At 42.8% G+C, this 16,114-nt stretch overlaps 1 protein-coding gene across 3 annotated transcripts in view; it reads right to left on the bottom strand.

The window, feature by feature from the left end:
* Positions 1-588: 588 nt before the first annotated feature.
* The window catches only part of MAP3K19 (mitogen-activated protein kinase kinase kinase 19), a 62,477-nt gene continuing 46,951 nt past the window's right edge, over positions 589-16,114 (bottom strand). The window contains exons 11-14 of one of the 3 annotated variants that reach the window (XM_085001354.1): positions 12,798-15,242; positions 10,602-10,748; positions 9,858-9,876; positions 589-814 (exon numbers count right to left, since the gene is read on the bottom strand). In XM_085001354.1, coding sequence (XP_084857480.1) covers positions 732-814; positions 9,858-9,876; positions 10,602-10,748; positions 12,798-15,242 — 2,694 coding nt within the window. In that variant the 3' untranslated portion in view covers positions 589-731. Of the gene's footprint in view, positions 815-1,003; positions 3,711-9,178; positions 9,877-10,601; positions 10,749-12,797; positions 15,243-16,114 lie in introns of those variants that run through there. The other 2 variants (XM_003483595.5, XM_085001355.1) reach the window with 2 other exon arrangements.

The raw sequence follows: 16,114 nt of genomic DNA, 5'->3' as shown, positions 1-16,114 counted from the left end.
TCTTGGGCCACTCCCGCAGCATATGGAGGTTCCCAGGCTAGGGGTTGAATCGGAGCTGTGGCCGCCAGCCTACGCCAGAGCCACAGCAACGCAGGATCCGAGCCGCGTCTGCAACCTACACCACAGCTCACGGCAACGCCGGATCGTTAACCCACTGAGCAAGGGCAGGGACCGAACCCGCAACCTCATGGTTCCTAGTCGGATTCGTTAACCACTGCGCCACGACGGGAACTCCGCTATTTTTAATATAATGGAAAATATTGTATGTTTTTGTTTTAACTTTATAACTTGCCTGTTCCTGCAACCACCACCACTCCTCAAAGCAATGTAGGGCTTTACTAAATGAGGGGTTTTAATTGTATTGCCATGAAATTAACAGGCTTATTGAGACCTTACAAAAATCCAAGCATATACCCAGGATCATTTTCTTTGGTCTTTCAAGTCATAATCCATAGAAACAATTGCTTTAGACATGAATTCAGTCATGGGTTTTCACAGGTTTGTAAGTCATGATGAGACCAAATGCTACAGCTTTTTTTTAAGAGTGTTTGGTATTTCAGCTTTTCACAGTACAGTGCCATGCACAAAACTTTTTTTTTTTTTTTGTCTTTGATCTTTTTAGGGCCTTGGCATATGGAGGTTCCCAGGGTAGGGGTTGAATCAGAGCTGTAACCGTGTGCCTCTGCCACAGCCACAGCGCTGCCAGATCTGACCCGTGTCTGCAACTTACATCACAGCACACGGCAATGCCAGATCCCTAATGATGGGAACTCACGAAACTTAAAGATCTTCATTATCGGAGTTCCCGTCGTGGCTCAGTGGTTAATGAATTCAACTAGGAACCATGAGGTTGCCGGTTCGATCCCTGGCCTCGATCAGTGGGTCAGGGGTTCGGCGTTGTGGTGAGCTGTGGTGTAGGTCACAGACCCGCAGCTTGGTTCCCGCATTGCTGTGGTTCTGGCTTAGGCCGGTGTCTACAGCTCTGATTGGACCCCTAAACTGGGAACTTCTGTATGCTGTGGGTGTGGCCCTAGAAAAGACAAAAAGATGTTCATTATCAATGAATATACAGGCTGCCTACACCCAGTACTTTCAAGTTGAATCACCCAAAACTTCAAATGCAAGCTGCTTTATTACATAGCTGCTTTAAACTGAATCCTTGCAAGTGCAACAAGTAGGAATAAAGATGGCCTGTTAGGTGAAGGAAACTAGATGCTCACTGAACAGATTTAGTGGTTATCTAGGAGCTACTCATTACATTAAAGGCCCAGGATCACCATCGTGGACAAAGCAGGAGAGTGGGTAAAGCCAAGAAAGGGAATCTCATACTCCAGAGCTTAAAAATTCTTTTCTACATTGGTGACTCTTAATTCAGCTACTGAGAAATGTCCACCATATTAATGCTGAAGTAGGTTAAAGCTAAGGAGATGCTCTAGAGTTGAAACTACTTTTAGGGTTTTACCTGAGGAGTTAAATTTCCTTTTGTTGAGCTTGAGGCCAGTCCAAGTACCTAACGAAATGACTTGAAAGGGCTTGAAAACTGGGGAATTGCCTGCTTAGAAGGGAGGATAATCGTAGAAGGGAAGGCAATGTATTTTGTTTTTTAAGGGATGGCTAAGTGAAAAATGAAAAGCTTTTGGACTTCTTGTGGCTCAGTGGGGTAGGAACCCGACTAGTATCCATGAGCATGCAGGTTCCATTCCTGGCCTCTATTAGTGGGTTAAGGATCCAGTGTTGCTGTGAGCTGTGGTGTGGGTTGCAGACACAGCTTGGATCTGTCCTGGTAGTGGCTGTGGCGTAGGCTAGCAGCTACAGCTCTGATTTGACCCCTTGCCTGGGAACTTCCATATGCCTCAGTACAACCCCAAAAAGGGAAAGAAAAAAAAAAAAGTTGATAAGTAAGTAAAATAAGGGACAATATCCCTTAAGATTTCATCAAATATAAGGGGAGAGCTATACAAATTGGGGAGAGACAAGGAAGGTATACCCACAGAGACACTTCTAAGCATGTCCGCCAAAGTAAAATCTTTACCTCAGCTGGACTGCATTTCACATTTATTTCAAAAACTCCTGAAGCAGCAGCTTGTTTTTGAGAAAGCTTGATAACTCGTGTTAGAATACACCCAAAATTAGTTTGAAGTTATGCCATCTTCACATGATAGCAACTAGTAAAAAGAATCTGTAGACCTAGCTTAAAACCATAGGTTCAGGAGTTCCATGGCAGCCTAGTGGGTTAAGGATCTGGCATTGTCACTGCTGTGGTTCTCTTTCTGTCCCAGGCCAGGAACTTCTGCATGCCTCGTGTGCAGCCAAAACAATAAATGTCAATGAAATTTAGTAGATGAATGGAGTCACAGCAACAGAAAACTTTATTATTATTATTATTATTTGTCTTTTCTAGGGTCGCACCCACAGCATATGGAGGTTCCCAGGCTAGGGTTTTAACCGGAGCTGTAGCCGCCAGCCTACACCAGAGCCACAGCAATGCTGGGTCTGAGCCCCGTCTGTGACCTACACCACAGCTCACAGCAACACCAGATCCTTAACCCACTGAGCGAGGCCAGGGATCAAACCCACAACCTCATGGTTCTCTAGTCTGATTAGTTAACCACTGAGCCACGACGGGAACCCCAGAAACCTTAAGAACACTTAACTAACTGAAGGCTATGTAGTAATTGTGACATGTCCCTGTTCATTTTTGCAAGGTTTTCCAGTGTCCCGAGGATAAAAGTGAATAGTGACTTCAGTGGGGATGGCCTTCCTTCAGGTGAAGTGAGCAAACTGCCCTGGAGAAATTTATATGCTGACCCCTTAACAGATGGAGCTTTTATCTCATCAACTGGCTTATGCTGAGCTGGTTCTCAATGTGCTAATGACCTAATTCACTTTGCAAATAAGACCTCAAATCGTAAATTACAGGGAAGACAGCCTGAGTTTTAAGGAGCCACCTTAATAGCCCAACTTCTTGTAAGTGGAGACTTTTGAGGAATTAGGGGAGCCTCTGATAATGAAAGGCCAAGCCCCTTAACTCTTCCTGCTAACATTGAGGCGCCTATAATCTGCAACACTATTGCTGCCTAGGAGTTCCCTAGTGCCTCCGAAGGTTAAGGATCTGGCATTGTCACTACTGTCACTCATGTCACTGCTGTAGTGCGGGTTTGATCCCTGGCTGGGGAACTTCAGTAAGACGCAGGCACAGCAAAAAACAAAACCCCAAAAAACACAAAAATTTCTCACCTTCCTCTACTCTCCTTTGTAAGAATTAAATAAGCCATCTTTACCCACCAAGCAAGAAAATACATTTTCTTCTTGTTTCTACAGTTAAAACTGACAGGGCAAAAATAGAAGGAAATGTCATATAAAGCAATAGAGATTATAGTTTCTGGATGATCAAAACTTTAAACACTGGAATAGGTTTTTGTTGTTTCTCATACATGGGTAATTGCTCCTGAAGCTTGAGGCTAATTAGCTGAGGCTAATCTGTAACTGAAACTTTTCAGTTAGCAACACTGCAGGATCTGGTTAAATTGGGTTAGATTGACTTTCCAGTAAGAAAACAAAGATCCCTTAACCATCATTTCCACAATGAAGCAGTAACAATAGTTATCTATAATAGAGCTGGAAAGTATGTTTTGATGTATGTTCAGTGACTTATTTTCAAGAAGGAGTGCTTCAGGAGCTGGATAGCAGAAGGTCGCTCACGCTGGTCCCTAAAAAAGGAAAAACACATTAGAATACGCAGTACCCAATGACACAGTTGCCAGCTACATCTACTTGACTCAAATTGCCAGTTTTCACAATGGAAATACAACTTCTGCCAGCCAAACAGACTTGGGTTGAGTCCAGAATCCAGATTTGAGCTGTGTGATCTTAGGCAAGTGATTCTGACTCTTTTTGTTTGTTTGTTTTGCCTCTTCTAGGGCCACACCTTTGGCATAAGGGTGTTGCTAGGCTAGGGGTCTAATCGGAGCTGTAGCCAGTGGCCTACGCCACAGCCACAGCAACGTGGGATCCGAGTCACATCTTCGACTTACACCACAGCTCCCGGCAATGCCTGATCCTTGACCCAACTGAGCAAGGCCAGGGATCAAACCCACCACCTCATGGTTCCTAGTCGGATTTGTTAACCACTGAGCCACGACAGGAACTCCCTCCGACTCTTTCCTCATCAGTAAAAGGATAACAATAACATCTAACTCGGGGAAAATTTTTAAAAGGTGTATATAGTAGTTCCCTGTGGCGCAGTGGGTTAAAGATCCAGTGTTGTAATTGCACCAGCTCAGGTCAATGCTGTGGTTCAGGTTCAATTCCTAGCCCAGGAACTTCCACATGCCATGGGCATGGCCAAAAAAACCCTGTATATACAGCTTTTAAATAGTGTCACATTAGAGTTCCCGTTGGGGTTCAGTGGTGATAAACCCAACTAGTATCCATGAGAAGGTGGGTTCGATCCCTGGCCAAGCTCAGTGGGTTAAGGATCCGGCATTGCTGTAAGCTATGGTGTAGGTTGCAGACAAGGCTCGGATTTGGTGTTGCTGTGGTTGTGGTATAGACCGGCACCTGCAGCTCTGATTCCCTTAGCCTGGGAACTTCCATATGCAGTAGGTGCAGCCCTTAAAAGAAAATAAATAAATAATAAAGAGGATCATATAGTAATAATTCAAATTATTACCTATTATGATTCAAAAACAGTAACTATTTCTCCATTGTACTTTTGCTCAATTTGTTTGGGATATAATTTATAAATAAAAAAAAACACACATTTTTAGGTGTACAATTCACTTTTAATTACCATGAAATTTACTCTTAAAATTTAGAGGCATTGGTATCCAGGATTAAAAAGCCTTTAAGAAGTAGACATTTAAATGCGCTTTGGTGATTTATTGAAATCCCATTTGGTGCACTCTTGGATGAGCATAAAGTAAAGGGAGACAGTTACTCAATTAGTACTTTTGGAGTCTAGGTTTTTTCCCCTCAAGAAATCATAAAGCTTTTGCCAAAGAGCTAGTCAATGAACCAATGAACCAGTCAATATTTACGTGTCATGACCTATTCAAAGGCATCCTTTTTTTTTTTTTTTTTTTTTTTTTTTTTTTTTTTTTTTTTTTTTGTCTTTTGTCTTTTTAGGGCCACATCCACAGCATATGGAGGTTCCCAGGCTAGGGGTCTAATTGGAGGTGCAGCTGCCTGCCTACACCAGAGCCACAGCAATGCCGGAACCAAACGGTGTCTGCGACCTACACCACAGTTCATGGCATCGCCGGATCCTTGACCCACTGAGCTAGGTCAGGGATCGAACCTACAATCTTATGGTTCCTAGTTGGATTTGTTTCCACTGCACCACAACGGGAACTCCTCAAAGGCATTCTTTTGGTTAAATTGGCTATCTTGATAATCTTGGAAGCAAACGACCACCAAGAACAGCATTTTCCAGTTGAAAATGGAAATATTTTAAAAAGAAAGTAACCAGAAACCCCTTCAAAAAAAAAAAACAAAACAAACAAAAAAAACAAAACCCTCTCCCTTTCTTCTGCCTTAAAAATATGCAGAAATCTCTTCTGTCTTCAAAAATCCTTAAATGATTACTTTTCTAGCTGCCATCCTATTTCTTCTATTCCTGCCAATTTTCTCTAACTTGGCCAAACCCAGTGATTTTTCCTTAACATTTATTATCCTAAATCCTTACCATCTGGCCTATTTCTTTTTATACAAATTGCCTCTTAAAACTAACCATGACTTTCTCCTTACTGAAATTTTTTTTCCACACCCACACCCTTGGTATATGGAAGTTCCCAGATCAGGGATCAAAAAGCTGTGTGTGACCTATACCACAGCTGCAGCAATGCCAGATCCTTAAACCACTGTGCCACAGCAGGAACTCCTCTCCTCACCAAATTCAGTGAGCTCATTCTCCTTGTCATTTATGTAGCATTTGAAGTACTCACTGCCCCCTTCTTTCTGAAACAACCTCTATCTACTTGGTCTTAGAAGAAACTTTTCTCTTTGTTCTTCCCCCACCCTGGGGCAACTCCCCTCCCTCCCTTCCTTCCAGTGTGTAATAGACTTGATTCTATGAATATTTTGTTATCTACTCCCATGAGCATTTTCAAAAACATTTTCTTTAGCCCGCTGATTTTTTCATGGTTATGGCTACCTTGTAATTTTCCAATATGCACCTCCAGTGTTACTTGCTTTCCTGAGCAACAATTCCATAGCTTCAAGTGTTTCCTTCAACTTTCTCCCTGTCCCTGTTTTTTTTTTTTCCATTATCCAGGCTCAAAACCATGAGACCCTATCATTCTCCATCACCAAGTCTTGATTCACATTCCTCTGAAATGTTTCAGAATCCCCTTTACACTTCCACTGCTTCTATCACCATCAACATCCAAGCTGTGGATTCCCAAATGGCCTCCATTCCAAGTCCTTCTGAATCTGCCATCTGACCTGCCTCCTCAAAGAACTTTTTCTTCATGGCATTCTCTGCCCCCAGTCCTCTGTAGTCTCCTGCTCTTCACTGCCTACTAGAACAAAGTTAAATTCTATGACCTGATTTCCCAGAACTTCTGAGACCTGCCCATAAGGGTACCCTCAGTCAGGCTTGCTTCTTACTGCACCCCCAAATTCATTTCTTTATTTACTTTTTTAAATGGCTGCACCCACAGCAGATGGAAGTTCCTAGGCCAGGGATTGAACCTACATCTCTGCAGTGACCTGGGCCGCTGCAGTCAGATTCTTAACCCACTGTGCCATGGCAGGAACTCCCATATTCATTTCGGTTCTATTCAGTTCTTATTCCTGGTTTATACCTGACCATCTCTACTTCTGAATCTTTACTTATGACTCTCCACACATCTGAGGAGTATTATAGACAACTAGGAAGATTCTAGAGTCCTTAGGGTCTTTGCCATAGAATTTCAGGAGACAATTGTATGCTTGCATATGACACTCATTAGGTAAAGTGCATTAGTATTCTTTCAAAAGGTTACTAACTATGGAGCCCTAATTTACATACATAATTTCACTTAACCTTCACAACAATCCTATTAATTTATCATTAGTGGTGTGAGTTGTATGTTGCTTTGTTTATGAAGCAACAGATCGAAAGGAGAGCCATAAAAACTATTTCACCCTCTCCCTTTAAAGCTGTGTGTGTGTGTGTGTGTGTGTGTGTGTGTGTGTGTGTGAAAGAGAGCAATGACAACTTGAAAGAAAATGAGAATAGCAAGTAGTTTCTATGGATCAACAATAGATAATCGTTCAATTCAGAACAAACCAACCACAGTAATTTTAAGAACTAAGACCAATCTTCAAATCTAGCACTGGTCCATATAATATTCCTAATACCATCATGTCCCTTTTGTGAGGTTTTTTTTGTGTGTGCCTGGAGCTTTGTCTGCAAAACTCATGCTGGAACACTTACAGATCTCTGCCCAGAACTGCCCTGGAGTCTGTGTTGCTTGCTGCCTTGGCCTATGTGATCCCCTGAAATCAACCAGGACAGGCTGAGTCATATGTGCTGGGAGAGGAGACAGAAAGTCTAAAAGAGACACATTCATCTACAGACAGGGTGAACTGGAAGTTCTGGAGATACATTAAGAAATTCAAAATGAACCCATTCAGGGAGCTTGAGGTAGCCATACATGTTTGCTGAAAGCTAGGGCACTAGAATTTTTCACTGAGAATAAGAAAGTATATTTCTTTGAAAGGTAAGAAAAAACACAAGTATTAGGACAGGAGTAAACAGGCAACCTTCTGGGACTTTTCTCCTTCCCCAGGCATTATCCACTTGATGCTTGAAACCCTCCAATTAGAGATTTGTTCCTTTGGCTCAAAATGATTCCTCTCACTTTTTTCTTTTTTTATTTTTCTTTTTTGCTTTTTAGCGCTGCACCCACAGCATATTCAGGTTCCAAGCTAGGGGTCAAATCCAAGCTATAGCTGCTGGCCTACACACCACAGCCACAGAAACACCAGATCCGAGCCACGTCTGTGACCTACACCACAGCTCACAGCAATGCCAGATCCTTAACCCACTGAGCAAGGCCAGGGAGCAAACCCACATCCTCATGGATCCTAGTTGGATTCGTTTCCACTGTGCTACAAGGGGAACTCCCCCTCACCTTTTTAAAATGCACATATTTCTGGAGAAACAATACATTAAATCTGTCAGTCATCAATCAGTTGATATCATCCCCTTGATATGAATGAATTTCTCACATACTTTCCAGAGAGCTGGTTTTAGGGAGAAATGAGAGCACTGTTTCCCGGAGAGGGGATAGAAGCTAAGCACAGGTGATCTCAGTTCACCATGGCTGGTCCCCGGGAAAATGTATCATTGGCAAATAAGGAGATCTTCAGCAATTTTTGCATACCCATTGATCTGAGGAAGATTTTTGTTTTTTTCTTTTTCCTTTGCTTTTTAGTCACACCCTCTACATATGGAGGTTCCCAGGCTAGGGGTCAAATCAGAGCTGTAGCCACTGGCCTACGCCACAGCCACAGTAACACCAGATCCGAGCTGCATGTGCGACCTACACCACAGCCCATGGCAACACTGGATTCCAGACCCACTGAGTGAGGCCAGGGATCCCAACCAGATCCTCATGGATACTAGTCAGATTCATTTCCACTGTACCACAGCAGGAACTCCCTATCTGAGGAAGTATTGTCTGAATCTGATAAAACATTTATTTTTATTTTTTCTTTTTACGGCCGCACCTGTGGCATATGGAAGTTACCAGGCTAGGGGTTGAATCAGAAGCTGCAGCTGCAGACCTATGCTACAGCCATGACAACACCTTATCTAAGCCACGTCTGCGAATGACACCACAGATTGGGGCAATACCGGATCCTTAATCCACTGGGTGAGGCCAGGGATCAACTCCAAATTCTTACAGACACTATGTCAGGTTCTTAACACACTGAGCCACAATGGGAACTCCAACCCAAGACATTTAATTGAGGCACTTCCTACTTGAAACATTAACCCCATATCCTGATACAACAAGGATGCAGTCACCCAATATTGTTAGTCATGATTCTTCTCAGCACAGAGTCACTCTTTACTTGATATCATAACCTGAGCAGAGTTTATAATGGGCCCTAAATTACAGGGGAAATGGCAGCTGCTTGGAATCTTTGGGGACTTAGCCTCCTCCTCCTGCTTTCAGCTTCTTACCTGGTTAGGCATACCCGCACGAAATCTGCTGCGTTTTCTGAGAAGTGTTCTGGTAAAGCAGGCATCAGCCCTCGGTGTGCACCAATGTAAAACATGGCTGCCATCCTGTCCATGGAAGCCAGGGGAGGCTTCCCTGTGGCCATCTCAAACACAGTGCAGCCAATGCTCCAGATGTCTGACTTCCGTCCATAGCCAGACTCATTGATGACTTCTGGGGCCATCCAATATGGAGTCCCATGCATGGACTTCAGCATGTCACTGTGGGTGCCATTTAAGCCAGCCCAAGCCAAACGCTTGGCACAGCCAAAGTCAATCAGCTTTATTATTCCAGTTGGCATAAGCATAACATTATTTCCTTTGATATCCCGATGCACTACACAGTTCTCATGGAGATAGGCAACACCCTGTAGAATTTGTTTTGTGTATTTACAGAACACCGTCTCGGGCAGTGGCCCAAAACGGTTTATAATACTAGAGATTGAACCGCCGGGAACAAACTCCATGAAAATGCTTACAATATTCTCCTCCAAACATGTCCCCAAATATGCCACAATGTTGATATGTTTCAATGCTTTGAGCAAATCTACTTCTTCCTGCAGTTTCCGGTATTCTTTTTCAGTAGCTGATTTATCAGAGGTATCCAAAGCCACCTGTTTTACAGCTATTAACTCTCCGTGGCTAGTAAGACCACAGTATACCTAGAAGCAAACCAATACCTTATTATTAAATATACATGATGATGCATGTCTTTTCCCTTCTCCTCCCCAATCCTTGTCTTTCTCTAAAGACAAGGATTAAATGCAAAGTACTTAGGCAAACTGAATGTTTCAGTGGAGCCAAGATGGAGAGAAGTAGCATGCATATCATAACTTGGGTTCAGGCTCGGGTTCAGTCCTTTCTTTACCAATTTGCATAAACACTAATGGGCTAGGACTTTAGATGGTTTTTTTATGCAATTCACAAAATGTAAGGAACATCTTTTGGGTTTTGCTAGTAAGCAATGGCTCTCTCAACTTCTGGTAACATATCCTGGATGGTTGAACAAAGAGAATTCTTGCCCATAGGATTTGGACCTCAGAGAATGAGAAGCTAGAAATACAATGGCCATTGTACCACCACATGGAGGCTGAAAATGAAAACCAGGATAGAGAGAGGCCAGATCCTGATGACATGGTTTGACCTCTGAAACTAGCTGTGCCCAGAGCCAGAGCTCCTCTAGACCCTTCAGTTATGTAAAGCAATGAACATCTTTTTCCTCAAGCCAGTTTGGGTTGGGTTTCCTATTACTTCCAACTGAAAGAGTTCTAAGTAAAAGGGTATGTGGGTGGGAAAGGGTCGCAGGAAGAATAGGGAAGAAGTTAGGGGGCGTCAAGGAGTAATGGGGATTTAAAAAATTTTTCATAACATTTCCCATTTAACTTACTGTGCCATAGGCTCCCTTCCCAAGGATCTCACCCTTGGTCCACAGGACAGGTTCTTCATATTTTAAACTATTTTCAGAAAATATTTTTTCATAGGAGTTGAAAATTTTCTCTTCTTTGTCATAGATCCTGAACCCATTACCATATCTCTGGAAGAATGAGACAAATAGAAAAGTCATCATTCAATTCTGAGCTGGAATTCCCATTATGGCTCAGTGGGACATAGTGTCCATGAGGATGCAGGTTTGGTCCTTGGTCTCGCTCAGTGGGTTAAGGATCCAGTGTTGCCACAAGCCTCTGCGCAGGTCACAGATATAGCTCAGATCTGGTGTTGTTGTGGCTGTGGTATAGGTTTGCAGCTGCAGCTCCGATTTGACCCCTAGCCTGGGAACTTCCAAATGCGGTGACCGCAGTCATAAAAAGAAAAAAAAAATCTGAGTCCTTGGGATGGAGAGAAAGTGTGAAGAATAAAGCCTTCCTTTCTTCTAACTTAGGACCAGCCAGAGAAGGCCAAATATGCACGCTTAACCAATTACATAGGAGGCCCCTTCTGGTTAGCCCACCTACAGCTTCCCTAGAACAAGAGCCTCCAACCAGGTCATGTCTGAAGACTTTTTTCCTCTAAAATGCTTTCCTACTTCTCCACCTGCTTTTGAATCTCTGCCAAATGCAAGTGATGGTGATTGACTCCCTTGCTATAGTGAGCTCTGAATAAGCAGCCTTTGTTCTTCACTTATTTCAACATCAGACACATATATGTAAGCATATATGCATACACTTCCACATGCATACATGCATTTACACACAAATATACATACAGATAGATACTCTCACACACATGCTTGCATGCACGAGCACACACACACACACACTCACACAGACATGCATGTGTGCACAGCCATAGCAAACCAGTCTGGTGGTCAAGGTCAGATGCATTAGACTGAAGTTTCATAGTCCTCTAGACCCTTGCTACTCAAAGGAGGATCCGCAGACCAACTAAATCAAGATACCATGGGAGCTTGTTAGACTTGCAGAATCTTGGTCCCTAGACAGACCAAATCAGTGCCTACATTTCAGCATGATCCCAAGAGATGTGCATCCATAGTCAACTCTGAGAAGCCCTGCCCTAGAAGTTGCAGAACAAGCATCTCTTTGAAGAGCTTAGACCATGTTTTCCAATTGATTGATCAGGACCAAAAATACTTTGTTTTGATCTCCTCTCCAAATTCTTAAAAATAAATGACAGTGTCGATGTTGAGGCGCAGTGAAGGTCCTTTAAGAACAAGACATCCCACGGGGTCACCTTCCTCGCGAAAGAGCGCCCATGCCTCCGAAAGGCTCTTTGGGTTCCTCCTCCCCAGGCCCTCCCATTTCTATCCAAAATGAAATTTCAGAACTGCTTGGAAACAGAATATCACAAAACGTCAGCTTTTGACACTGTGATTGAAAGGTAGGGTTATGGGCTGATTGTATTTACTAGCTTGTTAGCTTTTCTTGAATTTGAAATGGCAGGCTGGTAGATCCATCTCCACCATACAGGCATGCACACATGTACCCCCATCTCCCAGCCAAGCCTGGCAGCCTCCCTATCCGCTTCTCTGTCCGCCTCCCAGCAGAGACCCAGGTCATCATGTAGATGGAACTGGCCTTTTAGGACAAGGAATATTCCCATTGTGTGGTGATTAAGAGTGTGGGGCAGGGGGCGTTCCCTCATGGCTCAGGGGGTTAAGGATCCAGTGTTGTCATTGCTGTGCCCCCTGTTCGATCCCTGGCCCAGGAACACGCACGTGTGCCAGTGAGGCCAAAATAAAAATGTAGGGTGTGGAGCTGAAATTAGAATGCCTGTCCCAGAGTTCCCATCCTGGCGCAGCAAAAACGAATCCAACTAGGAACGATGAGGTTGCAGGTTTGATCCCTGGCCTCGCTCAGTGGGTTAAGGATCTGGTGTTGCCGTGAGCTGTGGTATAGGTCGCAGGCACAGCTTGGATCCTGCATTGCTGTGGCTGTGGCACAGGCCGGCAGCTGTAGCTCTGATTTGACCCCTAGCCTGGGAACCTCCATATGCTGCAGGTGCAGCCCTAAAAAGCAAAACAACAATAAAAAAGAATGGGACTTTCTAAACCTCAATTTCTGCAAACTGGAGATGTCTCTGAGGTCCCTTTCCACTCTGATGAATCTCTGATTCTAATGATACCAACCTGTATTTTGACATTTGTTGTTTCTTCACCTAATTCTTGCATGGTATTTCCTCTCTGACTGAGGACAAGATTTAAGTTTTCAGGATCCATTTCATTTGTCATTAGTTGGCCAGAGTTGTTAGCTTTCTCATCAAGAGCTAATAGTTCTGCGGCTAGACAACCTAAGAGTTCATCTGTCAATTCTTCATTGTTTACAGAGTCTAAGATTTCTTGGGAAATTGAATCTGCATCATTTAAAGTTTTTCCAAATGTTTCATAAGAAATTGACTTCTTAGCTAAACTATCATGATCCAGAGAACATGCCCAATGCTGATATGCTTGGGAAGAGGCACTATTCTGTTTCTCTTGGAAAGAGAAATTCATACATGTCTTAGACTTCTCTGAAAGGCTATCAAACTCTACATCATTAGTTAAAACTTGGTTGGCATTTGTTTTACCAAGAGATGCCATGTTCTGCTTTTCTTGTAGTACATGCTTGTTGGAACTCTCTTCCCTGGGCACTGCCCAGCTGTCTTCTGAAAGGACACATGGAGTCTGATGATGGAGCTCTTCAAGCTCATGCAGATCTCTGAGGCTTGTGGCAAGGATCTGATTGTTAGAAACATCTTCTTCATCAGCAGACTCTTCCATAGAGACTTCTTCAACAATGGACAGATCTGAGACGGGAAGGGATTCGTTCTGTTCAATGGACTGCTCATGAGTCTGAACCAAGTGCATGGGCTGAACTTCAACTCGGGAAGATAGAAAGTCCTTTCCTGAAGACTTTGCCTGCCACCCTGGTTCTGAAATACCATCACCATTTTCAGTGGCTGGTGGGTTGTTACCTACAGTCTTGCAACTCTTTTCTTTAGAAATCAAACTTTTGTGCTTTTGTTTAATGCCAAGCGAAGACTTTGGGGGTTTAAGATGCAGTCTTTTCTGAGACAGTCTTGTTCGACTATTGCTGGTCCTCTCACTGTGTACTGATCGACATTTATTGGTGATACACCTGCCCGATGGAGCTGAGCAAATCTCTCGGTAATATCTGTTTTCATGCCGTTCAGCCTCTCGCATGTGACAGTAAACAGGGGTCCCAAACATTTCATAGATTCCAGGTCCATTCGCAGTTGAATTGATTTCTTTGAACATGTCGCTATACTTCAGATCTAAGTAATTTAGTCTTGGCTCTGTTGGTTGAACAGAGAGAGGAACAGAAGACTTTCTTATTTCTGGATTTTTACAGATGCAAGGGAATGACTGCTTTTTAGGTTTCGGAGCACGGAAAGCTGATTGCTTCTTTTCTGTCTGTGGCATCCTCCTTTGAAACTTGGGTAATTGCCGAGGTCTGGGGTCCATGAGCCCCAGAGCAGGAAAAACTTGGGTTTTTACGCCAGTTTTATGCATGGGAGGCTTCATGGAAATGTCATTTGAAATCGTGAAATTCTGAGGTGTCCTGTTACTGGTCTTGATCTTTGAATCCAACTTATTTCTATGGATTTTCACTTTATGCCTGTCATTTTCTTGCTGTACAAGGATGTTGAAGCTACTGTTGTTATGGAGGATGCCCTTTCTTTTTTGGAGGCTTGGTTTGGTTATGGATGGTTCCTTGGGAGTTCCATCTCCAGGGAAATTGATGTGGATCAGAGGCACCATCCCATTAATTTCTGGTTTGGTTGCCTCCTCTATTTTTATGTTGGTCTCCATGCTGCTATGATCTGCTGGGAGCTTTTCAATGGGCTCATCAGTGAATACATTGGACAAATTTTTAAGAAGAGTGTACTCATCTGAAAAGTGATTTAGCTCAATTGCTTCCCCTTTATGTACTGAAGCACTTTTTGAATAAGCTCTATCATTTCTAGTCCCTTCATCCTGGCTTAGAGTTATTTGTGAAGGCAGGGCTTCTTGGAACTTGATTGGTGGAGTATATCCAACTTCTGAATCTTGTTCACAGTTTCTGGCTACGGAACCCTCTTTCTTTGCTGATGAAAGAGTTTGAGAGTTCCCTTCTGCTTTTCTCAGTTCATCACCATGGCAGTCAATGTCCATTTCCCTCTCTAAAGGAATATTGCCTTCCCTGAAATTCTCAAAGGACGCCAAAGAGTGCCCTTTCTCAAAGCGAGAGATTTCAATGTTGACACATCCTTCGGTTTCCCTGGGTTTCCTATTCTCCTCGGCCTCCAAGTGTTGTCTGTGACGGTGAGCCTTCCAAAAAGAGCACATGTTTCTGGACCAAATAGAGTTATCCCAGGACCTGAGGGTCTGATCCACTAACACCTTGAACGGTGTTTCCTTCTGCATGTTTGTTGGTTTAAATTCATCAGATTGGCTAACAGATGCTGAGAGCTTCGGTATGAAGGCTATGAGGCTTGGAATATTTATTTCTCTCTCTTTTTGATCCTTGTGACTTGGGGGGATTGTAAGTAGGCCAGATCTCATAGGCAAGAGTGATAATGGTGGCAGAGGGAACTAAAAGGAAAGAAAGAAAAAGCTAATGACCAACCACAGCTGTGGTAATGCTAGATACCCAACCCATTGGTTGGGCCTGGGGATGAAACCCAAACCTCTGCAGAGACCTGAGCCGCTGCAGTTGGATTCTTGACCCATTGAGCCACATCAGGAATTTTGTGCCTATTATGTTAACTGGTTTAAAGCAACCTGAAGAGATTTTAAGTTTCTCTTTAGGAAGGCCTTTAAAGTACATAGTTATCCTGAAGATCACAACATTAAAAACTAAAATGTCATTCCTGGGTTTTTGTCTTATTGTTTTTTGTTTTAGAACCAAGGTAAGACAATACTTTTCAAAGCCAATATTAGAAGTTACTAATAATTGTGGCACAATGGGTTCAACAGTGTCTCTGTAGCACCAGGATGTAACATGTGTAAAAATTCATGGTTATACATTTAAAATAAAGGTCTATTAATGTAAACATTAAAAATTTAAAGGTGAGTTATTTTATTTTATTTTATGTATTTTTTTAAAGGTGAGTTATTTTATTCATACTCTCTTTTCTGTTTACTTTCCATAGAATTGATCCAAGATTTTAAAATTCCCACTTAGAACAGCTTAAAATTGCTGTTACAATTGCTGTAACAGTGATTAGGTTACAGACTAACTCAGAGTTGCTGTCTGGAACACGACTGCTCCTCGTTCCTTGGCTATGTTGTTTTGTTAAGGGTGTTCCACCCAATACCCTTGAGTGTTAGTGTTCTGAATGGTTTTCAATTCTCTTTGGCCCTCCAAATACTGTCAAATTAAGCTAGTTTATATCATTATCAACCTCTAGAGGTCAGTGTAACCCAATACATAACATGCAGCTTTTTTTTGTCTATTAAGCTAT

This window comes from Sus scrofa, chromosome 15 (genome assembly GCF_054392235.1).
Source record: "Sus scrofa isolate SSC_HxYL_T2T_F1_AM1 chromosome 15, Sscrofa_HxYL_maternal_Yorkshire_Landrace_v2.0, whole genome shotgun sequence".
Lineage (NCBI taxonomy): Eukaryota > Metazoa > Chordata > Mammalia > Artiodactyla > Suidae > Sus > Sus scrofa.
Note: the sequence above shows the minus strand (reverse complement) of the source record. Positions and strands in the feature narration are given on the sequence as shown.